At 40.7% G+C, this 20418-nt stretch overlaps 1 protein-coding gene across 1 annotated transcript; it reads right to left on the reverse strand.

The window, feature by feature from the left end:
• Window positions 1-3455: 3455 nt before the first annotated feature.
• LOC124054034 (cAMP-regulated D2 protein) lies at window positions 3456-19228 on the reverse strand. Its single transcript, XM_046379683.1, has 8 exons — window positions 18685-19228; window positions 18221-18422; window positions 17636-17769; window positions 16961-17088; window positions 16654-16772; window positions 15997-16137; window positions 14625-14797; window positions 3456-4901 (listed from the first exon to the last, which is right to left on the reverse strand). Exons 1-8 carry the CDS (start codon window positions 19168-19170, stop codon window positions 4449-4451), a joined length of 1836 nt encoding a protein of 611 aa, XP_046235639.1. The 5' UTR covers window positions 19171-19228; the 3' UTR covers window positions 3456-4448.
• Between the last annotated feature and the right edge of the window lie 1190 nt (window positions 19229-20418).

The following is a 20418-nucleotide window of genomic DNA, read 5'->3' on the forward strand; positions in this document are numbered from 1 at the left end:
AGCCAAGAGCGAAGCCAGGGAAGAGAACACACAAAAACAAACAAGAGGTGCTTCATTATAAAAGCTGAAAGCACCTCATTTGTCTTTAAAGTCTCATCTGGCTGCAGTGCTATTCCAGTTTCTTTGTAAAAAAAACAAAGGAGCAAAAAAAAATAAAAATTGTCACATTGAATTTTCTGGATTTCTGAGTTTCCAAGATGTATTTGGATTTGGAAGCTTGAGCCGATTAGCTTAGCTTAGCATAGAAAATGGACACAGGGCGATCACGGGATGTATGTGCCCAATTAAGAGGCATCTGTCGATCTGGATTATGCCAATTTCAGACTTGCATCTTCAAAGAGTTTGAATCCTGTCCTCACCTGCAACTCATTCCATCATCAGCCACTCACACGTATACAGGTCTGCTTCCTTTGCTCTTCGCCAGATAGTTAAATTATGTTCCTATGTGCATCCTGTTTGCTTTGTTTATCTGTAACCTGTCAGTCAGTTTTTCTGGAAACCTGCCAGTTTTGGACTTGGACTTTTTGGACTTTGCCTTGTCTGTCAGGACTGTAGTCTTTCTCGCTGCCCTCTTGAATTTGTTTGCCTGTGTTGTACTGTTTACCTGGTCTTTCCTGTTTCCTGCCTCACAATTAAGTACTTTATAAAGCTCTGCATCAGTTGTCTACATTTAGCCATGTCATTTGGACTGTCCAATAAAAACATGAACCTTAACTTTGTCTTTCCAGGGTAAGACTGTCCTCCTCACTATGTCAACTCCAAAACCATTGGAACAGAATGTTTAAAGAGTCGTTTTTAATAAACTGAGATGAAGTCTGACTGGTTACTTCCTCTTCTGGAAAAATAACAACCCAGGATGTTGGGAGAACAGTTGTAGGCCCGGCTGAAATTATCAGGCTTTCGCACTAGTTGCTGTGAGGACCTCATGTAGGAACAGAAACTTTCAATTGTTGCCTGGCAACTACCTCTGGCCAAGAAACAGTCTCACACTTATTCTCCTTGTAAAACCATAACTTCTTCTTAAAATGCTGTGTTTTTTGTACAGATTAAACAAACAACATAAAACATGTTAATCAGAGTTGCTAGTAAGTGGATTTTGTTACCTTTGGACAGAACCAGGGTTGCTGGTTTATTCTAAGCTATTTGGATTGCTACTTGTAGGTACAAATCTATTGTATAGACCTGTGAGGTTCTCTTTTGATACAAAATAAATAAGCATATTTCCCAAAACTATAGCTTTAAGTTGAATGAAGCCCACTTAGATGGAAAAAAATGTTTGTAAAAAGTGTGCTGTTACAACAACAGCCCCCCCTCAGCCTCCCGCTGTGTTCTGGCTGGTCTGAGCAGCATGCTGGGCAGAGGGCTGTCATCTGATTTTTAATTGCAGCCGCAGTGGCTATAATCAGATTTTATTGGAATGCGCCCATGCAAAGCCACCAGCGGCAGTGATTTAGAGACAGCATGTGATGGCGGCACATCGATTCCATAACCTTTCCTAAATTATCCAGGCAACAGAGAGGATTGTGTCTCTCTTTCCTCTCACTCTCACTTCATCTCCTTCTTATCAGTTGTCAGTATAATGAGCAGCAGGATTTTGGGGGAAGGGTGGGGGGAGAGACACCCTCTGTGTCCAGCCGTGGGCACAGAGCTGGGATGAGCTGCAATTGATTAGCTGCGCGGCCATCTCAGACAGCTCAGTCACAGCGCGGGCCATGCTTTGATACTGGATGACAGGAAAGTAAATGTCTGCAGAGATAATGAGTTGGCCTCGACACGCTCTATGTGTCAGTACTCTACCAATCAATGCGTGTGTGTAAACAGCCAATAAAGTGGTCTTGCGTGTGCCTGCATGTGCGTATGTGGCATATTTTAAACTGATGCCAAAAGAAACAGGACAATTCACAGCCAGCCTTTGGGGAGAGACAGGCGATGCTGGTGGGCGCCTGGAGGTTAGTGAAGCAGGCTTGCCAGTTTAGCTGCCAGATCAACTGGAAAGATCTGGATAACTGAAACTCTTTACAGCTAGCACTGAGTCAAGTCAATACTGTGGACTGTTTCATTGAAATTGCCGTCTATTCTGCTCCCACATGACCGACCAGGCTGGACATTAACATTTGCATTGAGGTGGAAAAATCTCCCACATAGGAAACAATATGGTTCCTTTGTAATGAAAATATGAATAAGATTAAACAGCCATGCGGCTCTGTGAGACTGTACGGAGCCACAGCATAATGTCTGTGCTGAATCTCATGGCAATCTGTCCAGAGAGTAACTGGATAACCATAGTCAGGGGGAGAGTCGGTGTTTGGACCAAATTTAATGGCAATCCATATTCAGTCTGGACCAAAGAGACCAACAAACCCATTACCACTTTACCATCTCTAGATGTGTGTGCTTGTGCGACTGAAAAAAATAAGCATCTGCTGGTGATGGTGTAACAACACTCTGCTTATGAAAGCTTTTACGTTCATGTTGTTAGAAAAATTTTATGTGACACAGGAAAGGAGGTATTTTCGTAAAAAAAAAAACAAACAAAAAAAAAACTGCTGCCAAAATGAAACTTCATCAACAGAAAATCCAAGGAAAACAGAACAGCTCAATGACTCTGAGGAAGATGACTTGAAACCGAACATGATGGTCTCTAGGGCTCCGTCTCCTTTTAATGATTAGAAAGACTTTCAGATGAGACGTGACTCAAGAGCAGTGAAATCATAGCTGCTTTTATTCTCCAGCGAACATTCTTGCTGTCCTTGGGCTACACTAAATGGACAACATTTCTTTAGCTCGAGTGCTACAGAAAGGTCAGCTACAACAGATAACAAATATTCATTTTGCTCCTGCTTACAAAACAGAACTATCAGCAGAGTATCTCATTCAATGCTATTGCTTTAATTCTAAGGTTGAATGTACCGCTTTAATTTCAATGGTTGCAAAGATTGTAAGATATTAAATTTTTATTAGAAAAGAACATTAGCACCCAAAAGACTTGCCCTCTTTTTCATGGTTATTGCCTATGCTATTTCTATACTACATCATTGTATTTGTTTTATTTTTCCTTCTTTATACTGCTGGAGGCTAACAGTATGAACAGGCCTGTTGATGCCTGTAGTGTTTTGTACCAGTTAACCTCAGACCTTCATATAGAATTTTAGGGAAGACTGATCGAAGACAGATTGTAGCCAAACATATTAAACTGATCATCCAACTGAGGAATCAGTATTACTTTTCTAAATAAGAGACAGAAAACAGAGACAGACATATAAAAGAAACATTCTACTGAATATTTTTTTCTTTCATTCACTTGTACATACATTTTGTGGCCTTATATTTTAGTGGTTATTACTTAGCACAAGTGAGGAGATGCCTGGTTGTTGCTTATATCATTTAAGAAGAATTAGAAAAAAGAGGAAGAAGAACCACTTTATTGGCAGTATATATATTTTTACATGCATACACTGAATTTGTCTTCTACATTAGACCCATCCTTAGTTGAACACACATGCAACACCCAGCAAATTACATGCAGTGAAACACACACAGGAGCAGTGGGGCAAATTGAGGGTTGAGTACCTTGCTCAGAGGCACATCAGCTGGCTGACGGAGTGGGGGAGCATTTTTCACATTAATCACTCGACCACACTGCCCGTCCTGTGGGGGAATCGAACTGGCGACCTTCCGATCACAAGCCGCTTCTCCAACCTTTAGGCCATGGCTGCCCCCCATTTAGCTTCAAAATGCTCAAATGTGTTTACCCAGTCCAGGCGTTATCATTGTTTCTTAGTGGTCAGAAAGGTTTTTCCAAAGCTCTTTCACTGAAAACAAATATCTGTTGTTGATGGAGACAGACCTAAATAATTAGCTTAAAGTTGTCAAAATGCTCCTTGTACCTGAGGGGGTATCATTACTTGTAGTCATTTTTTACATTGTTAATGTAAAAACAAAATTAGTGTAGCTATAATGTTTCTGAGACTTTGGCAGTGGTGGTCGGGTTGAATGGGGCCCTGGAGTGATTATTAAATCATTACTGATTCAATGCTGTATATTCACCACGAACAGCAAGTATTGCACACACACAGACTGTGTGGCAAAAATACAGATTTTTTTCTGCAAGTTTCCTATTTTTTCATTGTTTTCATATGTTCATACTGTAGTGTCACATAGCTTCATGAAAAAGAGCGAGCACTACAGGCTTCTAGAGAAATATAATAAAAAAAAAATGACATTTTCTTTCCAAAAGTTGACTATTTATAAAAACAACTGCTGCTTGCAAGCAATTCCTAAAAGCTAATATTTAATATTGCTGAAAGAATTCAGGATGAACACTGCAACTTCACTCCGCACAATTTTGCCTCTGACTTTCCACCCCCAGGTAATAAACAGAACAGCATGTATTGATATTATTTCAATGCAAACCAACCCAGCACCTCCCTGCCGTGCTTATCCCCTGACTAGTAGATTCCCAGTTTGTCCCAGAAGTCACATATATGGTTCCTGGTTCCCACTTGTGCATGCGAACGCACTGTCAGGTTCATGACCAGCCAGCCGCTGTTGTCAGAATAACGTGGCCAAGCAGGCAGACGCTGCTCCCGGCAGAAAGTGGTCTGTTGGGCCCGCGAAGAAGGGTCACCAGTGTGAGCAAAGGCGCCCCAGTAGCACAGCATCCGATTGGACAGCAGCTTCTCTGGCGGCGACAGGGTGAAGTTGGCCAACGAGGCAGAGTCAAAGAGAAAAGGCAGCTCGGCACCGTGGCAGACGTGCTGGTAGCAGAAAGTTAGACCTGACCATACGCGATGGTCTGACGCCACGTGGTCGAACACATACATCCACATCCCGCTGCCTGCTTCTGTGCCAGCACGCGCCGACCTCCTGGATGGACACAGGAAGACGTAGTCGGTGACAATCTTGACAAAGGGAAGAAAGGGAGAGCTGGTCAGACAACAGATATTTTTAAACAGAAAAAAATATTTTTTCAAATTATTACTTGAAGACCACTTCAGTAGTGTGTTACTGGAGCACTGACAGCTTATTTTAATAATGCTTAATGACCTCATTCATAAACACATATAATGTTATCTGAGGCACTGTGTAAATGGTCATGAAACATAAATGGGACTAATAATGAATTATGAGTTCAAGTGTCTTGTAGATGGTCTAAACTAGAGGTTGACACATGGGGCTTATAATGCATTATGACTACCTATACTCACCTATACACTCCTCAACAATGAACTGTAGTAAGTACTCATTGTATGCTATAATAGTCCACGAGGTATCATAACTGTTACACTTTACTGACCACCAACAATGAAACATTATGATGATGCATTATGATACTGCACCAAAAAGCATTACATGTGTTTATGCCTATAGTTACAAATCATTACGAATGCATTATAATACCTTATGAACGCCCCCATAACAAATTGATGTGGTCTTCATGGAAAGTGTTTTGGCAATTCTGCTAATATGCTAAATGCATTATTGTAGCGACATTTGCATTTGCAAAAAAAAAAAAAAAAAAAAAAAACTAAGTAGAGCCTCACAGAGCCCACAGTGTCAGAAAGGAGGCTAATTTGGGCCAATTGTCAACCTCTTTAATCTGTGCCTTTCATAGGTAATGTGACTCATAGCACACCAACAGCAATCATGGCTTTACATAGGATGTTCTTTTCCTTTTCGGTGTTCCAAAAACATCCCTTCACCTGACATCAAATACTCATTCCCACACAAAAACCTCCCACGATGACACAATTTTTCATCGGTGGCATTTGAGCGTTTTACCTTGTCACACTTGTTATAGGTTTTACATAAACGGAATTTGTTCCTGTCATTTATTCTGTCATAAATGTCTTTTCTTTCCAAATTACCTCTGTTGAATATTCCTCCATGTTGCCACTTGTTTTTTATTGGGTTATAATCATGACAGCTCAAAGGTAATGAACCAATTCAATTTCATGGATAAAAGATCGTCATTGGCCTCAGGATCTGTGGATTATTTTTTTGGTTCTGATCCACCTCTAAGATTTTCAGCCACACCAAGTTAAGTTGATAGCTAACAGCTACATTTTTTTGGACAATGAAACCTGTATACTAATATATAAGCTGCTTTTCAAGTTGAAGAACAGTTCAGCATTGTTGAATGTTTGTGCTTTAAACAGCATCCTCTAGTTTCTGCTGTGTTTTTGTTGAAAAGAAAATGAATGGAAGTAATTAGCATGGCATCTACAAAGAGGCAGGCTGGGGCAGAGCAGCAAAAACTATTGTTCCCCCTTTACCAAAAGAAAGCGAAAAGAAAATGAATCTAGACCGTCTTCTTCTGCCTGTTACCTGGAAACCAGTGTGTCATTTTCAGCAGCACACAACCTGCGCCCACACAGCCCCACATGTGACACCTGAAAACAAACAGGCGAACTGGAGCAGACAGACAGCCTGCACAGACAGACGCACACAGACATTCACTTCTTCTGATCTTCACACACACACATCTATTTTCAAACAGGCAGATGCAAGCTGTATTCATAACTAACAGGTACACACTGTACCTGAACACTGATAATCATGGTTCATACTGCACTCTCACACACACTGAAGCAGGTACAAGCACAGGTAGAAATAAAGTCATGTAATGTGTTAACCTTTTCCTCTGCTCTTTGTCCCTCATTCCCATTTCTTCTTTTTTCTGCACTTTCATTCCTGCATCTTTTCAACAAGTGTTCTCCCCTAGTATTGCCCTTTCACTATATATATACATACATATATATATATATATATATATATATATATGTATGTATATATTACCACTGCCTACTTTGTCATACTTCCTCGCTCTTTCCAATTCCAACCAAATACTTACTTTGGTAGAGTCAAGACCTCAAATCTGCTCAAACAGCAGCTCAGCTGTCTGTATTTCTGCTTCATAACTGAGTACTCAGTATCACAAAGTACTTGATTTCTGGGGCAAATAGAAACACATTTTAGTTGTAGGCCTTTATGAGCATATGATGTGTTTATGGTGAGGAGTTCTAAAGCTTCATCATATCATTTTAATATTGCAGTAAATACTATTTATGTTTTGTGGTCCTGAATTTCAACATTTGCCTAACATGCATCATCTAGACAAAAGTAGTGGGATAGAGATGTTTTTCAGGGTTTGGGCTCAACCCCTCACTTCCAGTAGAGGTAAACCTTAATGCTTCAGCACACCAAGACATTTTGGACAATGCTATGCTTCCAACTTTGTGGCAACAGTTTGAAGAAAGGCCCTTTTCTATTCCAGCATGACTGCCCCAGTGCACAAAGCAAAGTCCATAGAGACATGGCCGGATGAGTTTGGTGTGGAAGAACTTGAATGGCCCACACCTGCTTGACTTCACAAATGCTTTACTGCATGAGTGGGCAAAAATTTCCACAGAAACACTCCAAAATCTTGTGGAAAGCCTTCCCAGAAGAGGAAGAAGCTGTTTTTGCTACAAAGCTGTCCATGAATTTAGAATGTGATGTCATTAAAGTCCCTGTTGGCGTAATGGATAGGGGTCCCAATACTTTTGTCTATATAGTGTATTAGGGCTGTGCATCTCATCCATTCTTGTTGTAAGACAACCATCATGCACACATTCAATGTACTGCACACTAACTTTTATGTTGAATTCTGTAAAAGGTGCATCTAAAACACAATTTATAAGTGACAGACAGTAGCTATGGGCACAGTTCTCATCATAGACTCTGCAGAACCACATCTAATCATATCAGTTCACAGATGTTATTTGGAATTGATTCTCTGAGGAAAATTTGCTGTGGAAAACACTCACAAACACGCACCTCACAAACAACAGTGGAACCACATGTCTTGCTAACATAGCACAGCACGCAAAGCCCTCATCTCAGTCGGCAGTTCTTGTTGACCCTTATGCAAACTTTTCCAAAGCCTGCAACCCTCTGTGCCACCTCTCTCAACAAAAATCAACAAATCCATGTTGGTCGATGTGAAACACATGAACCAGTTTGGATGGAGCCAACCTCAACCAGGAACTCATCAGTAGGAATTTGTTTGGCAGTTATTCCTTTTTCTTTGATGGATCTGAATCTGTTATTGCTCATAACATTTCACAAATACTTCATAAGCTTGTCAATGGCTGACTTCAAATTATTTTGAGTGTTATTCTCCTCAGCTTTTATTACAACCAAAGTGTTTTTCAGATCAAGATACTTCACAGAGTTCATAGAACACATAGAAGGCATAACACTGATGAGTAGTGTGTGCCTTTTTTATGGTTTGTGTTCATAGAAAGTACAGAGAGACCACAAACCTATAAATGCTAAAAAAAATACAACAAAAAGCTTTAATGCTGAGCTCTCCACATCACCCTCCTCCGTGGCGGACTATTTGACATTTGTGCTGACCCCCCCAGTTCTCTGGAGAAGTGCCCTTTACGACGAGATGCAGGAGGTGTGGGTGTGTATGTGGAGAGGCAGCCTATGGCTGTGACTCCGCTGTCTCCCCTGTTCCACCATGAACTGTGACTGAATACTAAATATGTCCAGGAGTGTCACCTCCTGACCCCTTGTAGCTCCCTGAGGCTGCCACCTTGTACACTTTGCATCAAAATTACTGAGAGAAAACTGCCAGAGGCTCCACTGTGCTATCACGAGCCGTTCCACCTCTGTATTTTCACTGCTAAGAACTCCAAAGTAAGACATAAGCACACTATGAGGAAGCTAACTGAATGAAAACAGTAAAAGAAGAGCAGAACTGTAAAGGCAATCTGTGCATACTGATTTGAGTGCATGTACACACATAACTCAAAAGATCTGGTGACTTTAAATTCGACTTGAATCAATTATCAGTTAGATGCCACCAAGCAACAAACTGCAGGCAGATTTTCAGGTTGGAGCTGCTGGATGGTTGTCTGAATCAATCGCGAGTAGCACTCAGCTGTCAATCATGATGTTTTACCCATTTTTAGAGCATCACATAACTAATTAAAATCAAACTTGAACCAAAGAAAAATTGAACATACATCAGCATGAACAACTTAACTATGAACTAACTAAAATGACAGAAACTATCTTTAGGAAGAAGTTATTTGATGTGTACTTTGAGGATTTAGTTTGGCCCATGTCCCATCTGCTAACATGGAGGGGGAGGGGCTTATGACCTACACTGCAGTCAGTCATTAGGAAGCAATCAACATGCTTTTGCTCCACTTTTGGGGAGCTTTCATGTCCCTCATCTTTATATACAATATGGTCGATGGTACTAACAAGGACTTCATGGCTCACTCAGATGCACTCCATAAATCTATACTCAAATGACCATAGTCTTTCACAACTCAGTTTAGATCCCTTGACTTGGGCTTGTTAGCATGCTTGCATGACTAGCATGCAGTCCCTAAAGCTGTTAATTATTTAGAATTTACTGTCAGTAACCACTGTCACTGTCACTCATTGCAGACATTCAGCATCCTTACAGAACCTGAACTATTTGCTGAATGAGTGGTCAGTCTACCCTCTGGAAGCAGTTGGACATCAGAGAGAATCAGGATTTTTGGAGTCAAGGTTCAGTCAGATTGAATTGTGCTCAAAGAGATGGAAGTCATTTCCCAACCAGAAACGTTGGGAAAGTGTCTCCACTTCCTCTCCCACTTTGAAACAAATGGGAAGTGAATTTCAGTCAAAATGCACCATAAGACATGGATAAGCTGTAAATGCGTGTATAGCGTCCAGTCACTGACACTCATTGTGCTTGTCTGGGGAACTCTTTCTCCTTCATTTTCTTTCTAAATTATTCACCCCTTAAATGTGTACCTCTTTAGGGACCTGTTTAATTTATTCATTTCATTTACTGAAGCACTCCCCTCCCTGGTATTCCTCAGACTTAATTATGTTCTGGTCTCAAAATGTAAAAAAAAAATTATAAAAAGCATTAGTTTTCAGTTGTTTTTCTCTTAAAAGTTTATAGAGTTGTTAGAGACCTGAGGTATGTAAGAGGATTTTATTTTTTATTCACAGTATGCTGGATGCAGGTGATAGCACGTAATGTTATGTTTTCCTGTCGTCTCCTGGTTATTGTGAAAAAGAACAGACAGGTTGCTCTGTGAATCAGATAATTTAAAAGCAGAACTGGAGCTTGAGAATGACAGAGCTACCTCAGATGACATGAGCTTCAAACAGCGTTCAAGATGCTGTGAATGTGTTAGTCCTAAGAGAAGAGAAGTTAGGACTGATAAGGCAACCTCACTGTCTCCTACCTCCACTGATCCACTGTAAATGTGTAAGTACTGTAGTTTTCCTGGCCAAATTTCAAACTTTGGAAGCCAGAAAATTTCAGAAGTGACACACTTTCCTGGGGGCAATGTACAGTATTTTTCCAGCTGTAGCAAGCAGGCATGGTTGGGGATAATAGTGAGCCTGAACCAAAACTGCAAAGTTGTGGGCTGTAAAACCAAACCAATCGACTGAAAAATGTTGAAACGCTCTTTAGATCTGAGAGAAACTGCAGAGTCAAGTGATTCTCTGTGGGTTACTAAAAACACTTTTACATTACAAATAAGGTAGATATTACACCTGCTGGTGATACTAAAACACTGATAAGCCCAGCTTTAAACATATGTAATAATATTTTTTTATATTATACTTGGCTGTAAGTTTATTAGGTACATTTAGCTAAAACAGTCTAATTCTACAGGACAGCAACAAATGAGATTCACTTTGATTAAAATGTTTTGTTGAAGTTGCAGGCTGTAGTTTGTGATGATTTTGATTTTCTTTACATCATACAGAGAGATTTTTCTAATGTTTAGTCTACCCCTTATCAGATCAAATGGGCTGTCAAATCACCCAGTCAGTGGTTCTTCCACAGTCAGATCCTATAAGGGATGCTTCTCAGTGGGAGAAGACTGGCTGCATCTCAAGCAGACAAACTCGATGACTCCAGTTGGTCCACATGCTTCACACATATAAATGATGGAGGAGAAATGAAAAACTGTAGTTTGTGTCGGAGTCAAACTTTGGAAAAAGCTGGAGTTGTAGCTCCCTCTGTAGGCAAATGATAGGAGGAGTTGCGTTTGAAGAGCAACACTAAGGTCTGTAAAGTCTGCTTAATGATGGTGATATTTCTGAAAAAGTCTTTCCTTAAGTGCTCTGATCTCGAGGAAATGTGATGTTTTTCTTTTTTAAAAAAAAAATTAACGATTCACAGCAGCAAAAAGAGAGCAATTGTTTTCAATTCCCCATAAGCCTTGTTAGACGTAGAGAAGCTGAAGAGAGAACAGAAGACAGCTGGGTCCTCGTTACACACCGAGCGCCGGCTGGATGGGACACTGATCCATGCATGACTGCCTGCCTCACAAAGTCACGGAATGGGTGGTTATTGATGCGTGTGTGTGTTTGGGCGTGTGTGGGAGACTGTGTCTGACTCTGAGCGTGATAAAAATATGGAAGAAACTGAAGCTTTTGGAATGCAGGTTACAGTGGAAATGAGGCCTAATTTTTTGTCTTTCCACACAAGCAGGCAGTGTGTTCATTGTGGAGAGATGGAGTTTCTCACAAATTAGGCGCTACTGTCTCAATGTTAGCCAGCTGGAAACTGGCTGACAGTTTCCTGACAGCCAGCGGGTAGCTAATGATGAAAGAATATAAATTATACACAATTTGCTTCAGCCTGATAGAAAGAATCTCGCTTCACTAATTTCACTTGAAGATTTCTCTATGAACATTACTGTCTCAAAGCTTTTATTATAGTGTGTTGTTGCAGAGAAATACCAGCACTTAAGTGACCTTTGAGAATTAGCCTCGAGACTCTCACAAATACTATCTTAATATGACAGACATTTTTTCACTTTGCAGGATCTCGAGGCTGCTGGAGTTACCCCTGCTGACAAAGATCATGTTGACATAGTGGCTTTTAAAATGACAAAGAAAAGTTCTGCTGTTTCCCAACAAAGACAACAAAAATTTACAACCACTGTGTGCCAAAGTCGGTAGATATTTGTAAGGGGATGTAAGTTAGCAGAATGACACAAATGCAACCCCTTGACAACTTTCATCACTCATACAGGTTTATTTAATCTAGAATCTTAGGTCCTATCCATGGCTCATGAGTACATGGAGAGGCAGGCTACTCCTTACTATGACCTCTGACTGAAAACTAAATATATCCAGGATGTTACCTCCAGACCAAGTGTAGCTACCTGAGGGCACACCTCTTGCACTTTGTATGAAACAGCCTGAGAGCAAACTATGAAAAGGTTTTCGTCGTCTACTGTATCATTAAGAGTCATTTTCATTACTGTGTCTTTGTATTTTCACAGTTGATTAAAACTTGAGCATAAACACACTGTGATAATACTAAATCAAGAGTAGACAGCATGGCTGGCCATTTATGATGTTTTATTTTCTCCAAGGTAAAAATGATTTTTAGATACATTCACTATATAGACGAAACTATTCGGACATATCTCTTTACTATTGAATGCAAGTGTGGTAGGGGGGTTTTCAGGCTCGACCCATTTTGGTCAATGCTGAGCCTCCAATCCCACAGCAACATCCCATGGAAGGCTCCCCCTCCACCCCAGCATGACTGCGCCCCAGCACACAAAGCAAAGTCCACAAAGACATGAGTAGTTGATTTTGATGCGGAAGAACTCGACTGGTCCACACAGAGCCCTGACCTCAACCCAATTGAATGCCCCTGGGACAAACTGGAATGGACACTGAGAGCCAGGCCCTCAAGTCTAACACCAGCACTCGACCCCACAAACGCTCCACTGCATGAACAGGCAAAACCTCCAACAGAAACACTCCAGAATCCCGTAGGAAGTCTTCTCAGAAAAGCAGAAGTTGCCACAGCTGCAAAGGGGGAATCAACTCCATACCAATGTCCATGCACTTAGAATGCAATGTCACCAAAGACCCCCGTGTAACCACTCCATACCAATGTCCATGCACTTAGAATGCAATGTCACCAAAGACCCTTTTGTGTAGTGGGTACGTGTCCCAATACTTTTCTCGATATAGTGTATGATCCATAATTATTATTATTTTTTAAAGAGTATGAAAAGGCAGAGTGACACATTGAACAGGAAGTTGATCAATCAAGGGAACCTGGGATCCTGGTGCCATTTTGCATCTTAACAATACAATAAAGCGGGTGTTTCCTTTTGGCCTGTGGCCCACCATTAAGCTCCAGTTTTGGCCCTCAAGGGGAAAAAGTTTGTGTCCCCCCTGGTTTACACACATGGTAACTGTTAACATCAGCATGTTGCCATTAAGAGTGATGAAATGCTGATGCTATAAAGATATAATGTTTATTATGATCAGCATGTTAGTATGCTAACGTAAGCTAATTAGCGCTAAACACAATGTTCAGCTGAGGCTGAGGAATGTCATTGAATGTGAACCTCACAGAGTCATTAGCACTAGCTGTCTGTGAACAATAAAAATTACTGTATGTCCCAGCTGCTGAGACACATCACAGAATTAACGCAGATGGCGTTAATCAGCAAAATCAGAAGCATTCATCACCTGGGGACCATGAATGTCTGAACCAAAGTGAAAGACAGACTGACATTGCCATGCTGTTAATGTGGCTAAAAACAGTTTAAAACAAAAAAGAAAGAAAGAAAGAAGAAAAACTACAAAATAAAAGTCTGTGCTGTCTGGTGCCATACCACTGGGGTCTTTGAGAGCCAAACTGACATGTAGGTTCTTGGAGAGAGTGTAATGGAGCCAAGAGGAGGCAATAAAAGCCAGCTTTTTGTCCCATCTTTGAGAGTGACTATTCAGAACAGTTATTAATATTTTAAACATGATCAGAGAACGAACACAATAGTTTGCACGTAATTACAATGTTAAAATGTTTAGTAGGTGATGTTTACCATGTTCACTGTGTGTCGCATGCTAATCATTTCTAGGCTCTTGGACAATATTACTGGCAATGAATATTTAAAAGCTGAGTTGAGAGAGTTGTTATTCAATAGTTTTATGCCTTTCATGTTTGCAGGCACCCACCCAGGGAAACGTATGTATTATGGACAAATATGTGAAGCAGGACAAACATTTTTGATATTACTCCTAGGATACACTGCTTACCTCTATCTGTGCATGTGATGTCCACACAGACAAGCATTACTAATTTGTGAAGTTGCTGGTATGATGTCAATATGACTATCAACACATCATTTCACCGTTTGGGCTGAAAATGTGTGCATCATGTGGAAAAATTAGGTGACATGCAGTCGTACGTAAGTTGCACAGCTGCTGTTCTAACCTGTTAACATGCGTACTGAAATGATTATAGTGTGGTAACAGATGCACACACATTGCACGGACTGAGTCCCAGTGTTCAATGGGATGAATGAGATTTCTCATCCATTGTTGTAAATGCCAATGGTTTGTGAAGTCAGATGAGCGCAATTTGTCCCCCACCAGCAAACCATATTACCTTGGGTTTTATGCTAATAAACAATCAAATCTGTTTAGACATCATAACTGAATGTTCTTTGGCTCTGCCTCCTTTGGGCTAACTTGACAGATCTAATTGTTCTTGGCCCCTACAAAAGCTTTCATTAAAAACGGTGTTTGTATGTGACTATAAATCAGCAGAATGTGAATGGAGCTCTGCTTACCTGAGCTAGCATATCCCTGCGGTCAGCCGCCCTGTACAGGGGCAGGTACTTGTGCAGGATCCGCAGCGCATGTTGTTTAAATATGGCCGTGATGTACACAGTGCTTTCCACTGCGGAAACTGGCTTCTTGAAGACACCATACACAAAGATCACCCCCTCTTCTGAGGTTGTGCCTACAGGACAGAAGGTAGAGCCTCAGTCCACAGCAACAAGCACACTCCTATGTTTCTTCTAGCCTTTTTGTAACTCATGTACAACCTTTGTGCTGTCTTAAAGCCTAAAATTCCTTCTTTAACATGTGTACTTCCTATCAGGACTGTGGGCAATTTTACACCAGCTTTCACTTTGATTCACTAGGCTGCTTAGTTTCCTAGAAAGGTTTTTACTCTGAACATTGCCTTCAGCTTTAGTATGATCTTGGGAATTTCCACATCATTACAACAAGAACTAAAAGGAGTCCGGAGGGAAGTTAACAGCTGAGAGATAGTTCAGACTGGCCAGAGGTTACTCTTCAGGCACAGTAATGTCAGGACGAACTGATGTCAATGGTAATTTGTATCAAACCAGACATGACGATGAGTCATTTCTCTTCTCTGTCGTCTTTCTGGATCATCTGATGGGTGTTGTTTTTTTTACACTGACGTATTAGTGCATAGTATATGTGGAAAAGGATAAATTCTGATTTTGACAACAGCATGTAAGATAGCTGTTTGAACAATAGTGTGGAAGAACTGTTTAGATCTTTCACTGAAGTAAAAATAGAAACGGCACCGTGTAAAAGTACAGCATTCAAAATGCTAGTTAATTAAAGTAAAATTACATATTTTATGTTTCCCTTGTATCCAGTCTTTATGTTAAGACAAGTGTGTGAGTTTTACTGATCTTCTCATCCAGTTATTTGCTTTCTGGCAGAGAACTGGATGCATATGCTTTAATAGTGCATACTAATAGTGCATATTCTTAAGAAATTTAATGTGAATACAACATACAGTAATTAGAGGAAGTGTGTGGCATTTGATTAGGAGCCTATAAGCTCATTTCTGCCCTGCGCCTCTTTGGCCCTGACAGTTGGATGGTTTGATCTTTAGTAATGTGTGAATGTGTATGCCTGCTCTTTGCTCTTCATCTGGGATCAATGATTATCAAAGGTTTTGTATATCACATCTGAATCTTCAAACTATAGCTTTCAGATAATTAAAAAGTATTGTATTTCCCTTGGAAATTTGGATGTGGGTTAGAAGTATAATCGTTACCAAATGTAAATACTTAAGTACCTTAAACTGTCCTTAATGTGACAACATGTACTCCATTACATTTCTAAAATATGGTGCCATTTTTCTCTTACTAAATGTTTTTTGTTTGTGTGTCTTACCCAGCAGCACTGGCTTCTCTTTCTGCCAGTGGCCCTTCTGGAAGGCAGTGACAGCTTGCTCTTTTATCAACTCCCCATCAATATATGGACCCCACGTCTCAAAAACCTCCAGAAACCTGAAGGGATTCACAATCTTGGAGCCTGAGATCAAAAACTCATCAGTTAGATGGAAGATCCAGTTTTGATTTTCACAGCAGAAAGCCAAGAGCTTTACCATTTACACCACAAGTCTGATAGAACGATCTACAAGGAGTTAGACATGCAAAACACTGTAATGATCTTTCTGACATCCTCTGTACTGAAATGTCTTCTCAGATTTTTGGCCCTGAATGCAAGTTCAGACAGTTAGAAAACAGCAGCTGATGACGTAACCACCAAGTCGATGATACTAATCAATACTCGTGTCAACCCTGCAGATATATTACAGTCATTTTGTACTAGGAGGCAGTAAAATCCCTCTAATTGCCCCTTCAGAGGCCCACTATTGCTCAGTTTTCATGATTTTGTTTTCCAATATGCCATTCTAGAAAAATAATGTTTTTCATCATCTTTTTGGAGATAAACACACTATATCCTTCCGTATTATGTAACTGTGTGGGCAGCCCTGAGCATTGCTCTAAATTTGGTGAGCGTAGGCTGGTGTTTGTAGCGCCCTACTTGTTTTCATCTGGGCAGCCAGGACAGCCTGTGGAGTGAGAGACAGCAGGCAGACGATGTTGCTCACAGAGCAGTTGGTCTGTTTAGCAAAGTCTTTTCCCAGCTTCAGGGCGTCATGCCTGTGAAAGAGACAGAGAAAACAAAATTACAGTTCAGTTTGATGTCGTCTGTAAGCTGTAACATACCCTCATTCCATCTCAGTAAAAGAGGAAGATACTTTTTCCGGCTCTTTGAGTCCATAATATTCTGTATTTTCGACTTGGCATACATCATTACCTGGTGTCAGCCTGAGCTGATGGTTTCTCACCTGGTCTTCAGAGGGATGGAGAAGGGCAGACTCTGCAGGACAGCCTGTTTAAACAGAGGCTTGCTGCTCTGGATCATCAGGTGAAGGCTCACTGACTGAGCACCTGCACTCTCCCCAAATATTGTCACCTGATAAGCACAAACATACAATTCACAGCTTTGCATTGTTAGCAATGAGAGGCAACTCTTCTGCTAAAATGACTGTTCGAACTTGACAAGTACACAGTTGCACACTATTTTAATATTATCTTAATTTGGAGAACTTGAGAATTTTTGCACAGTGTTTGTATATTTATATTTAGAAACATTGTACATTAGATGTAAGTTTTGTGAATGAATTTAGTGAGTTTTGATACTAACTTAAATATGACCTTATTTACAATAAACAACCTCCCCTGATGCACAAAATCTTCATCCCATCAAAAATTTGTATTCAAAAACATGTATGGAAAACTATGCATGCTTCATTACATGCTCTGTCAACCAATGTGACACAGCCCTCCCAGTTTTCTATTTTGTATCTGCATATTGTTTGAATAAAATAATCTGATTTGCGCATGTCTTGTAAGTTTTGTGACAGCTACATACGGTGCTCAGAAGAACACTGAATGACTTCTCTTTAGATACTTAGCTTAAATGCATGTGAATATGGTTTTGTGTTTGTGTGCTCACTTGCCTTGCTGGGATCACCTCCAAACACAGCAATGTTCCGTTGGACCCAAAGAAGAGCCGCCTGCTGGTCCAAGATCCCATAATTCCCTACAGCTGAGGTGTGAGGATCTTTCCCAGACACGAGGAACCCAAAGGCACCTTAAATCATGCATCGATTCACATGATCAGCGAGACATAATTGACTCCAGCAAGACGTTCATTTCCTCTGAGTTCCTAATTACCACTCACATATACTGTATCTGCCCCTGTTTTTGGCCTTGCAGGAAAGCAGTGTAACTACCAACAGGCTCAGTCATTTAAAATAATGACACAAACACATTTTCCAGCCACACACTGTCTTGTACTCACAGGCACCCACACATGCACTCTACAATAAATACACCATTATTTTAGCTAAGAGATTAATTTCTTCCACAAGATGCTTGCTTGTTGCCTTTACCTCCGCACATATGAGACTATTTAGAAGAGGCCATAAATAGACACAATAATGGTGAGTATACAGATACAGTCCCCGCTTCCCTGTGCTAATGCACTGGTCATTAAACTAGTATAGGTCCATTAAACGTGAAATACTGCCAAACTTTCTCACCCAGTCGGTACTCCAGGCTTACAACGACAGTTTGGGTGAAGTTACTGATGAAGCGTCCATCATACAGTGGCTTTGAGGCAGAACCTGCAATGAAATCCCCACCATGGATCCACACCATGACAGGAAGTGGGTTCCGCAGCGGGGAGCCGAAGATCACATCCACGGGGACAAAGATGTTGAGGTAGAGACAGTCCTCACTGACCTTTTGGGTACATTAGAAGAAATATTCATTCAGTTTTATGTATATGTATTTCATTTGGTTCAAACATTAAATTACTTTTTTGCCAGGCTACACAACGACTCTCAAAAATATTGATGGTTGTTCATAACCAACACTCTGTCAGTACAACACCTTAGTGTAACTATCATCTTTAATGTAATTGATCTAGCAGGTGAAACTTTTACATCCTAAAGTGAAATATCACAAAAGCATGCAAATGAGTGGGAAACACATTTTTCCTTACTGTCCGAGGACACTCTTCAGTGATGGGTCCAGTGCAGGCCTGCATGCATGCTGCTCTGGGGAAGGAGGCATCATAAATCCCTGGCCAAGGACTCACAGGTCTGGGGGGCTTCCAGCGGTAAGCCCCAACAGGTGGGTCTGCATAGCGTACCCCATAGAATATGTGGGCCTTGTCTGTTGTAACTCCCTTGATCTGACCATCTTTGGTTAACACCACAGGTCCAGGAGTCCCATTTGTTTCCTGATTGACTGGTTCGTCCTTGGTTTGCGCTGTGATTGAGAGGATCTCAGGGCGTCTCAGCTCCTTGAGGGAGTTTATCTCTAATTCTCTGTTGATGATGGACGGCTCGTCTCTCACCAGCAGCCCAGGGTAGATACTTCTCAGAAAGCTGACAAGGTCGATGTCATCATCATTTTTCGTCACCTCTCCAGAGGCCAGCACTAAACTTAGTGTGCACAGCAGCAGCAAACAGTGCCAGCTCTCCATATTGCGTTAAAACACTCTTATACCTCCCAGGACAGCGCTGCTCAGATCATGCTTTGTCTTGACTTATGGTCCGGCAGAGGTAGAAAAGTTGCAGCCCCCACAAAATCCTGCAGCATGAAACTCTCCAAGGACTGAAAATTCTTGTGACTCCAATTCGGCAGTTTGCTTATTAAGATTTATCAGACAAAAGCTGCTCTGTCTGATTGCAGAGTAGCGTCCAGTAGACCCTGAAGAGCTGGACACAGACACTGTGATGCAGGGCCACTAATAGAGGACAAGTCGTCTTTCCTTTGCTTAATGTAATCACAGAGTCTCATGCAGAAGTTAAATGAGGATAAGTCATACAGCAAACTTCATGAAGACTTTGGTGTTTGTTACAGTTTTTAGCAGTTTCTTACCATTTGAGCTCATCAGTTCATACTGTTTAATGAACAAATGAATTAACAAATACATCCATTTGTGTAGCTGTAAATTGCAGACGGTGGACTGTAAATTTCATTACGTTGCAGACTACCACCCATAGGCCTTCTTGCGACACTACATGCATTACATCCTGTGAGGTCCAAGCAATACTTTTGAGGAGTTATGATAGAGGCACACATACAGGAAGAAAATAATGTCGCACAGAATTATGGTTCATTATTTTTCACTTTTCTCTCCTGTCTGTTTTTTTAAAACATTAAATACATTTACTTTTTGAAACTGTAGAAAACCTTCAAATAAATCAAACAATCTAAGAGGGAAAAACTCCTCACATCTCACATTCACACAAAAACCATTAGCTGAAATGAAGGACACAAGCATGTAGTCCAAATGTTGTCCACTATAGTTCACAATAGGCCTGGCATGAATGCTGTTGTTTGAGATTACAGATAAATCTGTTCAGCATCATATTCTTCAATATTTAATAAACAAGCAAAGTATAAATCCATCTTAGTTTTCAGTTTTTCACCATATTAGGGCGGTATAATTGTAAGAGGAGTGGCTTCTCACATTTCATTAGTTTCTTGGCTTGGCCTCAGAAATCACAAAAATGGAAAGCCTTATTAAACTGCATTAGGAGGATCAGCATTATAGTAAATGTAGCATTCAGTGTTTTCAGAGTTTGATATTTCCTAAGAAACTAAAAACTTCTGAATACCCTGTCCTGTGCTGCATCAATTTTTACCATCCTTTTTAATGTGTCTCTCACTATTTCCCCAATTTTATGTAGGTGAAACACTACACGACTGGAACATCCATTTAATC

The sequence above is a fragment of the Scatophagus argus genome, chromosome 22 (assembly GCF_020382885.2).
Source record: "Scatophagus argus isolate fScaArg1 chromosome 22, fScaArg1.pri, whole genome shotgun sequence".
NCBI lineage: Eukaryota > Metazoa > Chordata > Actinopteri > Scatophagidae > Scatophagus > Scatophagus argus.